The sequence below is a fragment of the Varroa jacobsoni genome, unplaced genomic scaffold (assembly GCF_002532875.2).
Source record: "Varroa jacobsoni isolate VJ856 unplaced genomic scaffold, vjacob_1.0 scaffold_974, whole genome shotgun sequence".
Classification (NCBI taxonomy): Eukaryota; Metazoa; Arthropoda; class Arachnida; order Mesostigmata; family Varroidae; genus Varroa; species Varroa jacobsoni.
The window spans coordinates 354,471-366,691 of record NW_019213876.1 but is presented as its reverse complement, the minus strand read 5'-3'; the positions used below and the strand labels follow the sequence as shown (position 1 = coordinate 366,691).

General features: G+C 40.2%; 1 protein-coding gene across 4 annotated transcripts in view; it reads left to right on the top strand.

Annotated features, from left to right (window-relative positions):
* Nucleotides 1-12,221, top strand: part of LOC111265445 (uncharacterized) — a 79,051-nt gene that overhangs the window by 22,359 nt on the left and 44,471 nt on the right. For 2 of the 4 annotated variants that reach the window (XM_022842134.2, XM_022842133.2), the window contains exon 1: nucleotides 3,743-4,218. In XM_022842134.2, the coding sequence (XP_022697869.1) occupies nucleotides 4,063-4,218 (156 nt within the window). In that variant the 5' untranslated portion in view covers nucleotides 3,743-4,062. Of the gene's footprint in view, nucleotides 1-3,742; nucleotides 4,219-9,364; nucleotides 9,497-12,221 lie in introns of those variants that run through there. The other 2 variants (XM_022842138.2, XM_022842136.2) reach the window with 2 other exon arrangements.

The following is a 12,221-nucleotide window of genomic DNA, read 5'->3' as shown; positions in this document are numbered from 1 at the left end:
CGTAGATGATGGAGTCCTTATCGATTCAATGTGAAATTTCCGAGAGAATGTGCTAGGAATTGTCCTGTAGTTGCTGAGGATAATAAGACAGGCAAGCTGCCCACGAACGAAACTCATCGAAGCAATTTGCACACGTATTTCTGGAACACATCGTCACCACCGTACGGTTCAGACACTGGGTCGGTGTGTCATTTCGCTACGACCGCTTGAGAAAAATTACACATATGCTAACGTTCGTACATACAATGGACAACAAGGACATTTGTTAAAGCTAAAAAATGAAGCGAATAACTCTCTCAGATGTCGCGAATGCTGAAGTTAACAGCACAAAATATAATTACTGGGCATCAACGCCTTATTAATAATTCATTCTATTGAAAACAGAATCGATACGTAGTTTCGGTTTTCCTATCCATCAAGCTTGGGTGTACTTTGGATAATTTCGAATTTTTGGCAATGAGCATAGGTGACCCAGCATGTCCTACCGTCGATTTGCTTCAAGCAAGCTAGAGATAACGAAATTAGGTAGAGTAATGCGATGCATAAATGCCCACATAGTTCGAGCTGTTTGTGAGCAGCTACGGGTAGATAGTGACATGCCGAAATAGGATTGTTCTATCTTCTTCAATACTTTAAAATTTTGTTTAATTAGTTCTGTCATCAAAGAATGCAGTAGGTTCAAAATTATGTGAAAAAGGCAAACTAAGGCCAGTTTTTATCGATCCTCTTAAACATTGACCCACCAAAAGAAAGTTTCCACTTACCACAACCTAAAGCGTATATTGCGGAAAACAGACCCAAAGAAACCCGGCCAACCGTCAAACGCAAAGAGAATTTAAAGTCACTCCTTACTTACTTCGGTTTGAAAGGACTTAAAGTAAACTTTAGACGATAACAGGGTTAAGATGGCAACGTGAACGAAAAGAAAGCATCGGCAGACAAGTATATGCTGTCTTAACTGAGACATCTTGGGCCTCTTGAAACCTATCCGAACTAAACTGTAAAACAAATGGTTCTACATTTGTTCAATATATTTTTTAAAAGCTAAAAAAAATCCAGCTGACCCTTCAGTATCTTTGTATCATAAGAACAACAAGTTTTAAAACCTAAAATATGGTAATTATATTTTCAAATGACTACCGTAAACTGTGTAGCTATAATGTATACACCCCTTTTTTATGGAAGTAAAGTTGCTTTTCAATTGTGTTCAATTTATTGGCACCAAATTGGAATCAAATTTTCAAGGAAAGACATTGCTTGATGTATTTGGAAAAGAGTCCAGACCTGTTAAATAAAATAAGGATTTCGTATATTTGAAGCCTAATTTGAAGCCGATTGTTTGCATGCCACGCTGTTGGACAGTGAAAACCGTCGCCCAGACAACTTTAGCGTAGTAGATTGGCTTTTGTAGCACACAATCCAGATAGGCGTGCTTATTTTTCGATGCAAGCATCCAATGAGAAAGTTAACCTGAAAAAAAATGCTAGTTTCACCCCCGCAGTGCCATAAATTATTGCTTCACATGGCCGACCCTTACCATTACGACATTAAATGATCCTACGCCCGGTTTCGATCGCAGCTACTCGACGCACCGCTGAATTTTGGTATGCAAGCACGTTACCTCTCCACCATTATGAAGGCACCGAACCTGCCTGTACAGCCGCAAATCAGTACTGAAAAGAAGCTTGCGTTTATGGATAACTTCTATTATTTTCCCTAGGCGTCACACTTTAATGTAAAACGCAAAATTACTACACCCATTTTTGAGTTCTGCTTCCTCATGGGCTTTTGCACGTTTTTATAGAATCAACAGATAAACGGTCCTCAATGCTGACCACAGCCTCACGAACTCACTATTTTTGAGCGGCCAAAAAAACAGACACTGTATTAGTGAACTTTGAACCATCTTTTTACCATTTTCCCCCACTGGCGCTGATCCAGCCCTTTACAAGTAATGACCCTAATTCAAGAAAGATACTGTCGTTGGCAAATAAAGAGCCCGTGCTTAACTCAATTTGCTACTAAATATAAAACTAAAAAATGTTCTTCCCACACATTGAACTAGAGGACTAAAGCATTAAAACTCGTAAACGCATGTTTCAGGATTCGTAACCGTTCTACGAAATAGGAATAACATTTATGATTGAGCAGGTTACAATTGGGAACTAGTTAATTCTGGCTGGCTTTCAGATTCTAACATTTGGAACATGTACTCATTGACCCTAATAAGGATGTGCTAGTTTGGCATGAAAAGGGCAATATTGATGTACGAGTAGAATTTAAGAAACGGCTGCGTGTGTCAAAACCATGCTTTTCACAGGATCCACTCGTTCCTAAAGAAGTATTCTTTTTGCAATACAAATAGGGAGCCCTAGCAGGATCCAAGCCCCAAGAGATGTAATTTATGGAACAATCTTTTTCGCGAGCTTCAAAACCCTCATCTAGCTTCTCATCGAATCAACGACATATCAGCTATTTTAATTTTCATAATAATAATATAATTGCAATCGATTCCCACATTGTCATTGACTTAACCAAACATAGCTCATTCAAACAGATGAGAGGTCGTCAATATTGGTTACTGCACACAAGCACTGAATACATGCGTGAAAAAAATGTTATTTTTTATTAACTGCGAGCATGAGCGTTTGGAAAAATTGAATTTTTTCCTAGTGCCCTTGCCTTGCGTTGCTTCTTTGCTTGCTCTCAGTTATCAGAAGAATTGATCGTTGTGCTATCGTCCTTCTTCCTCTAGGCTATGCGGTAGGTCTGTGGCCTGTATTGGGTCGGAAGCTAGTTCGGAAAGCCGTATCCACTAATGACGACTATTAAAGAATAATGACATTTTTCATGGAAAGGTAGCGTCTGTCAGGGCGCCTGTAAGTAGAAGAAAAAGAGGAGGCGTGATAGAACAGCACGGCTTCAATTTTCGAAAAACTTCAATAGAAGAGCGAAGTTATCCGAGTCGCAGCGAGTTCCGTCGGTGCAATAGCTTTCTATAGTTCCACTTACTGAAACGCTAGCAGCAGTTATAGACACTTCATCGACACCTTTTCTGACTTCGATATACTCTACTGTTTATGTTCTGCCCGCTGTGTGAGCTTCCACGTGACCGAAATAAGCAGTTAATTACGTTTTGCACGTTGCTTGCCCATGGATCCCCCTGCAGTCGCTGTGTGTTTGTATTTACCATAAATATAAAGATACCAACACGTTACAAGCTGTCGTGTAGGTTCCGATTAGGTAAAGTGTTCGTTATTTGTGGCTACTAGCACTTTGTCAATGCGATTTTCCTGGCAGTAGTTGTTGTCAAGCGTTCACAGAAATTCGGAGTTGTGCTGTTACAATGCTCCTACTAGATATTAGCCCGCACCGGATAGGTCGGTCGGTGGAAGCTCTGTTGTTGTTATACTAGGTAGAGTAGTCAGACAAGAAAGCAGACTGTTTGACTGGGCAGGGTAGCTGCTATCTGGGTAGTTTGCTGGCTGTCTACTCTCGTGCATGCACGCGCTCGGTTGTACTGCCGCTGCTGATCGCGGTGGTGTTCGTGTCTGTCGGGCGCCCTTCGTATCCCTCTCCCCGGGACGATCTGATTGGTCATTGGACCGGCGGGGTTCTCCCGCTAGCAGCCCATTGGTCGGACGCGAAAATCGCACTTTTAGTGACGGTGTCGTGCTGATGCTCACTTGTGATGAATCGCTCTTCAGTAATGGTTTTCTTAATGGTTTTATAATATTCATTAATTATTATTACTGTGCTGCTCGTCGTCGTCGCCGCCGTCGTCGTCGTCGTCGTCGTCGTCGTCGTCGTCGTCGTCGCCGTCGCCGTCGTCGTCGTCGTCGTCGTCGTCGTCGCCGTCGCCGTCGTTGTTGTCGTCGTCGTCGTCGTCGCCGTGCGTGTGAGCGCCGGCCGTGTGCTCGTCGTCTGTTCGCTGTCTGTCGGAGCGAACGAGCGAGCGTACGAGTGCGTGAGGAGTGAGAGTGCTGTGTGTGAGAGTGTACCGTGGTGGATCTGTGCTAATTGTGCAGTCGGCGGCATCCCCTGTCCGTCGTGGATGAGACTATGATATTGTGGAACTGCGGCGCGCCATCAAACGCGCCTCAGGCGGCCGCGACAGCAGCAGCCGCCCCAGCAGGCCAAGCCGCTCAGTCAGTCCCGCAGGTGGCAAGTGGACTCGTCGGATGCTCCGAGATGCAGTTCAGTCAGCTGCTTCTCGCGGTAAGCAAACATGTCGTCACTACTAGAGCTACAGCCATTATAAATAACAGCCCAGCGCCCAGCAACCTCTCCCACTCTGTAACCACGACCACCATCATCAGTAAAGTCAACAGTGATAATCAGCACGATACTAGCAGTAGCATCAGATTTTTATGATACTGCTATTACTACTACTACTACTACTACTACTATTGAAATTAGCCAGCCCCAGCGGCGGACGCCATCGCGCACCTTGTTTCTCGTCCGCCGTCTGTCTGTCCATCTATCGTTTCCTGATATTTGTGATTATTGCTTTGTGGTAATTTCGCTGCTGTTGTAGTAATGACAGTGTTTGTTCTCGGCCATTCTATACCTCTACAATTGTCTTCTCGAGAGAGATGAGCTTCACATTGGTACATCCACATAGTGAAGTAGAGTGGAACGCGACGCAACTAACGATGTCCTGTGCGAGAACGACGAGTCTATCCGCGCCCTATGTAGAACGTTCAACGAAGCCTTTCGACCAGTCAATAGAAACACTAAACCCCTGGTCGCTCGTGATGATGATCATAATGCTGACGATGGTGGTATCAGTGGCAAGGGTGATGGTAATGATGAGTGGAATCACTGTGGCAATTCATCGAATCAGTTGTTCCTGTGTCTGATCACCTATTGTTCAGATAGTGCTCGGTTATGTCGCTGTTCTTGCCCACCTATGGATATGTGTAAGAAATCATGTGTGAGTCTGATCATATTATGTGTGCACTACGGAATACAACAACATCGATGCCAACGGCTCCAAAGGCTTCTACCCTTATCTTTCTATCCGCGAGGCCTTGATCAAAATGGATTAAGTTCGGTGAGAAGATCTGATTCTCGCTGCAGTCCTTTACTCAGACGGATCTAAAGATGAATCAGCAGGGACAAACTGAATCATCGAACGGTGATGTAGCATAGCATTAAGCTCAGACAAATTTGATGGAAATGGGAAATCGCTTTCGAAAGTGGCGTACAACATATGCTCTATGGGCCAGCAACAGGAACCTGATACACAATTTTTCGCATCGTCTTGTTCTTCGAGGTGTTCTAAACAGTCCTCTGTATTAGTAGTCTTCGCTAAAAACACACACAGCGTTTGAAGGGCAAATAACGCTTCTAGCTAATGTGTTATTCTGCTGACAGAAGCTTTTCTGAAGGCGCGTTTAAGACTAAATATTATTTATTTGCTTTAGAGCATATGATATCGCGTACGATTAGAATTGAAGCTATTTTTAAGCAACAATTGTCGATAGACATTGTTCTAGATAGCTGGCTTTTACTACGAGGCTAACTACATCCGCCCCCCGGTCTTTGTTTTTGTATGTATGGGAACATGTAAGGCTACCGCCTCATCAGTCGATAGTTCTTTAGTACGTAATACGTCAAGTGCTAATACGCTCACGTATACACTTATTTTAATGCGTACTTATATAGAGTAAGTGTCAAAATATCGTCTGGTGTCAATACTGTTAACGCTGACTGATCTTATTTGCGCGCCACTATAGCCCCCCAGTGGCACACGCGTACTGTTTTATGTGAATGATTAATTCTATTAGACGAAACGACATCAAAACACTTGGGCCTTAATTTTGTACTTATTTATTTTAGGAATATTATTGTGTACTATCATATACTATAAGGATCTATCTCTACGGTGTGCCTTGTAGAAAAAAAAATGTAGATAAATGATGGAAGAACAATTTACCAGCTATATAAGGATTTTTGGCAGCACGTGAAAGGTAGGCGTACAGATATTGTCACAGAATTGTGGTGAAACTGAGAAGGAGCGGTTCAACTGAGTGCCCTACGCAAGTTCTTCCCCGGAAACAACTAAACTTAGAATTGCCTCGAAAAGTTTTAGTTTTTCGTCTGAAGCTTACGAGTATCAAATAAACTTGACACTTTTTATTAATAATTACTTAAAAGGAGGTAACGTAACGTTACAATTCTAAATCTCCGCAGCTTTTGACGCGTAAACCGAATTATCTATACAATGCCTACAAGCATCTGTTTTGTAAAAACGTCAAAGTTAAATGCTGGAAACTGATCTCAGCTTTATTACATTAAACAAAGGGTAACGTTACACAATTCATCCGGACCACCTTATGTAATAGTAAGAATAATAAGACAATGTTTAACTTGATATAATATTGGCTTATTCACACAAGTCGTTAGTAGAACTTATTATTATGCTTGCACCTTTTCAACCACCCAGAATACCCCATTTATTCAACATACTACACATGGGCCATTGTAAGACGTTTAGTAAGTAAATAAATGAACTAACTTCTTTTAACTTTTCACTTGCATGTGTGACGCAACAGACCACTTCGTGTCTAAGAGCTATTTGAACAGAAACACGCCCTGCCCACTCGGCTTGTAAGTCTCTAATTCCTTATTCTACGACAAAATGGTCTGAATTTTCCAGTCACTTCCGAGAGAGCCCGGCGATCTTGCCCACGCTAAAGCTCTGAAGTCGAAATGTTTTTGGGCTTGTTAGTGAAAACGTAGAATCGATGGGAGAAATTGGTTTTTTGCCTTACCAGTACTACATATAGCAATGAAAATATACGAATGTGTTTGTAGTTGTATCCTATTTTGTGTCGTTGTCCAAAACACATCAGTCTGCGTTTAGAACTTGCTTGTTGACTTCAGTATCGATCGGGACTGCAGGGATCGTAAGGCTACCAAATATGTCTATATGACTAACTTAAAATCGAAGTAGGATACATCTGTTGCGCAACTTATCATGATCGAAGTTAGACGATTGGAAAGATGCTTTAATCACCGCAAAAGTTTACCTGAGTTGCGTTAAGAAAAAAGTTGATGACGATCATAAAGATGACGTTACGTGAAATATCTTTAGTAAATTGGAAAAATATAGCCGAGGTTTCAGGTATGTGCATCGTGATCGGGCCACATGGCAAGCACTGCCTAGGCGATGATATCGGAGAAAAAAAAGCTTTACAGAGGCCGTACATGAACTTAGGTAAAATATAAGTTTTTTATCCAATAACCTTTTGCACAAAAGAATAATCCTCGAGGCTATCTTCGCTCTTGCGGCATAGGCTAGATCACCAAAATTCCGCCTATTACTTGGATCCAGTTTTTCTCTGAACCACAACTAGGATCACAATTTCTACTGTCCTGCTCAATCCTGTTTATAAAACTTGTAACCTACTAACTAAGCTCTGACTGAACAGTATTGAGCATCTTTCAAGTTGATGGCAAGTGCTTCGCGCACAATAGCACTTGGTTATAGCTTGAATTTTGTCTTTTGGTTTGGCATTAAAAATAGGCGGGCTCTTCTGCCTGGTTTCCAGAAACTAAAGAGCTTTTCAGAGACTGTGAGGCGCGCAGTCATTTGCTTAACAAGCTTCTTTACAATGTGTCTCTTTTTTAACAGATTACACTGTGTATACATTCAAAACACCGGATATATCTGACATGTTCACCACCAGGCCGTAGTTTAAGTCAGCATATCCGCGCGACCAGATGCTTCTGTATTATAGTTGTATGACTAAGAACTATGCCAGCAACGAATAAGGCTTAAGTTAATTTACAATTAGGGAATTAAGAGCTTGCTATTGCAAGCTCCCGGTTCCAGCTCTTCTTGGTCACGGTTAAGTTTCAGTTATGCTTCTGAAGTACGAAAAAACATACGATTATGAACTTATGACTGATAGAAATACAGGCCAAAAGAAGTAATTCTAACCCATTCAATTTAATATGACGTTGCAAGAAAAAAAGTTCACAGCAAAGCTTTTGACGCCTACATAGAACGACTAGACAAAACCAGAAGGGAGAAAACGGGTGCTTTTGGTGCCTCAAAACGCAAAGCATCAATTTTTAACTTAATAGTTTCAATAGAGTTATTAACACCCGGATATGGTCTTTGTATCTGCATAGATTCATTCAGGTCAACTTTGTCAAACAAACTTGACACACAAATTATTTTATTGATTGGTAATAATTTAATATTTACTGGCAAATTATGTAAGTATCGCAGGAAAGGGACGCTAAGATGTGGTGCGTAGGCATCCAGCCCCCGATATGGTGGGATGTGCGGGTGCTGCATTCTGGCAGGATGGGGTGGTAGGTTTTGTTTTCACTTCTTCATGCACTCTAGGTTAGGGCAGTGACCTAGAGGAAACGTGGGGTTTTATCACCATATTTGTTCATAAATGAGCGATACACTGAGGTTTCGGTCAGGTGAAATTTTTACTTTAGCGCATTTATTAAACATAGAGTTAAGCATGGCAAATATAGGAAAATGGTTTGTATTGAATTACTCTACGGGTAAATTCATGAAAGGCTAGCTTTAACCAATCAGGATGAAAAATTGCCTTGCCTTTCTATGAGTGGGTTACCTTATGTCGTGCAGAAGGCCCAATGAAGAACGCGCCGTGCTTTCCGTGACAGCAGGAACGTTTATAGTCGTAACGGCTACTACCGTTTTTATTGTAAAACACGACTTCATTTTTTATCTTAGAGTAGAATCAAGGGTGAACATAAATTTGTATTAAGCTATGCTTCTGTAAAAATATAAATATGAAATAAAATCAAATTAAAAAAACAGAAAAAATATCAAAAATGTTATTAGTCAAGCTGCAAATAAACACAAAATCAACAAACAGAAACTGACGCCGACATTGTGATATCTAAATTTAACGTAATTAAACATAAGAATCTTAACAACGCGATTGCCAGCATAGGAAATAACCTTTAAAAATTACGCTGTTTAAGTGACTTAATAATAATAATAATAAGGCAAAGTAAAATCTACAATGGGTATATTTTAGCGTCACGCCTAAAATCGGCGCTTTGTTTTGATCAGAAATGCAATGCCTCAGTATAAAAACAGCAAAACAAAACCTTCAATTATGGCGCTCAGTATTTCGTGAACGTTTTAATAGTACAAGGATTTCCTAACGTGCGGAGTTAATGTTAGCTGAGTCCCTGAAAAAGTACTGACTGTTTTTCTAGCTCAAGGGCCTTAAAGTCACATATATAAATGAATATGGGTCGCGTCGGGTCATTGCTGAAAGTTGAGATTCGGCTGCAGATCAAGTGCCCTGAAAAATGAAATTTATACAAGAATTTATTATATTTAAAAATTTTATTACAGATTAAAATGCGTGATCGGCAGAAACGACCCAAAGATGGCTACCTCGCTTTCGTCGTGGAATTATCGATGTGAAAGATGCGTCTCGTGGAACATACGTATAAAATTACTGCGGAACTTGAGCAAGACCGACAAGTAAATAGCCATTATATCAAAGAATTGAACAAACATCACCAAGAACATCATTTGAAGAAGTATGGATAGAAAATAACCCTATGTTTGGCTGCCATAAGAATTGACGCTAAGTAACAAACTCATTTAAATCGTTATCTGCGGAACTCCTAATGAATTGCGGCCACTTGATGAAATGATTGATTTGGAGCTCTATTGTTAACAAGCCATTGAACAAAATTAAGCCGAAATATAGTGAAATATATATATAGAAGTATATATAAAAAGAGCGTCGATTTTCACCACAATAATGCCAAACTGCACACAAAAACTGGAAGGACATATCCCCATAGGGGGAAGTTTCAACACATCTGCCGAATAAGCCGGATGTTGCATCATCAGGATATTATTTGTTTCGGCCTTTGCAGAGCTCCAACACCGCATTAATGGGGTTAGCTTATGCAAAAGTAACTTGTCACAATTTTTCGCTCTGAAACGACGCAAGTTCTGCAGTGATGGAGCCATCAGAATAATAGGAGAAAATCATTGAACAAAATGGTGCATCTTTAGTCATAAGAGATTATTATAAGATCTAAATAGAATTTAATTAAAAACGATCAGTACTTTTCCAACAACCCAATTAAGTATGTTTCAGCTCTGCATAGGTGACTCGAATAGATTTGCCATACGAAGGTCAAACGTCTGTCTCTCTTGTGCCTTTGATTAGTTACCTCATTATGTAGAATTTTTGCCATTGACTATCAAGTAGACGTTACTGGAAAGCGACATCGATACTAAGTTGGTATCCACATTTGCCAATTAGAACGGGTAGCGAGGAAGCGTTTACAAGAGATCCTTTTTGTTAGAAGCCTCTCTCGCTCTTATCAATATAACGGTTTTTCTATGCCATTATGATCGACCGGTTTACGAATTCACAGACTGTATTGATGGACATGTATCCAGTTAGCAAATTGGCTTTTATTCATTCGTAAAGTGTAATATATATATTTGTACCTTTTATGTAGAAGCACACAGCGTTTCATTTGAATCAGAGCACCAAAGTTGTTAGTTATGCACCCGGCAAAAGACTCTTAGGAACAATGTTTAAAAATTTGCCTGATCAGTTTTTGAGATCTGTCTTATTATGAAATGTGTAGAACCTCTCGCTGGAGCCTTTGCAGGGTAACTTTAACAATGTTTAGCGACTGCCTTGTGTGACCTACCATTGGTGTTGCAAAGGATTCTCTCTGTCGGAAAGCTCATTTATTCAATGCATTCGGGCCACAAACACAAATGTTTATTGACCGTTTTTGCTCTTGCCCAACATTTTACGTAGTATAGAACCTCCAACAAAACCCAAACCATGTTTTTTTTTTTTGAAATGGAAATATGGCTTACCTGCAACTTTAACATATCTTCCGGACTTACCCATTTCTTTCTCTACTTCATACCGACATGGAGGCACTCCTTTTTATCGTTCGGAACGAGTCTTTGCAGAAACCTTTCCTTGTGAAGTATTAGATGCTGACAGATAATGACAAGCCGTATTTCCCCGTACCCTTCATTCAGTTTATAGGTAACTCGTCTCCTAAAATGTTAGTCAATTTATGCATGTAAAATTATCGTCTCGCAAAATTAAAGAGTTTTTTTGCCAGCCAAATTAATTAAAAAGCACCTTTGAGTGGTCCCTGTCAACTTAGGATGGCAGATCGGGACATGATGCGTCCTTCACTTCCATGTCGTTGTTAAGCTTCACGGACTTTGCTAGTTCTTGCTATATACGGCATCAATATCCCGGATCTGCTTTGCTAGTTTTTGACCTTTACAAAAGCTGAGATAGGATAAGCGTCAGGCATGCACTTGTCTTTAATCACAGATAACTACCCTTGAAGTCTAAACTCCCTGTATCACTCACTGTACGAGGAGAAAAGCAGAGCACCTTCAAATTATTTATAGAAGTTAATGAATGGTGGAGAGGTAAAGAAAAAGGGGAACATTCTAATACCTTTGGCACGAATAGCATGAGATACATATGTTGCATGATTTCTATAGAGATTATTAATGCAATCAAACACTTCAGTATCGAATTGACAAATGGGCGTCTTAGAAAGGGGCGCTGAGTATCGTCTAGCCACAAAAAAGGGGTTTCCGTGTTATTTCAAGCCTTTTTGATCACAGATAGTGCTCCCCACTGAACTCTTTGTGGAGAGACCATAACATTAATCGATCAGCTTTAAAGCTGTTTATTTAAACCTTAGTAAGCTTAGTCATTTCCAGAAAACCCAGATAAACCATGCAATGACGATCAAGCAGCACTATGCCGTATTTTAATAACGACTGAAAAAAAAAGAGTTTTTAATGTGTGATAGTATTTCAATACAGCACGTAGCTACTGGTAGAAGTTAAAACAGATCGTGTTCTAAAGAAATTTCTATACAATATAATATAAAAACGATCTTCGTTGACGAGATTTGTTCGATGATATGCGAAAAATTCTTAAAGTATAGTTTCCATTTTGAAGATTAGATCGATTTGAGAAACTTCACAGGTCTTCATCTTATTCAAAACGTATGTGTTATAAGTTGCCAGACATTTTCGATAATCTACGACTGACTCGTTTAACAGCGCAAATAGATATGATTCAAAAGTAAACAGGTCTCAGCCTTGTGTCTTTCTAAAAGTTGAAAGGTAAAAAACTGCTTATCAGGTTGACTCTTGCGTCACTAACAATGCTAGCCATAAATTAGAT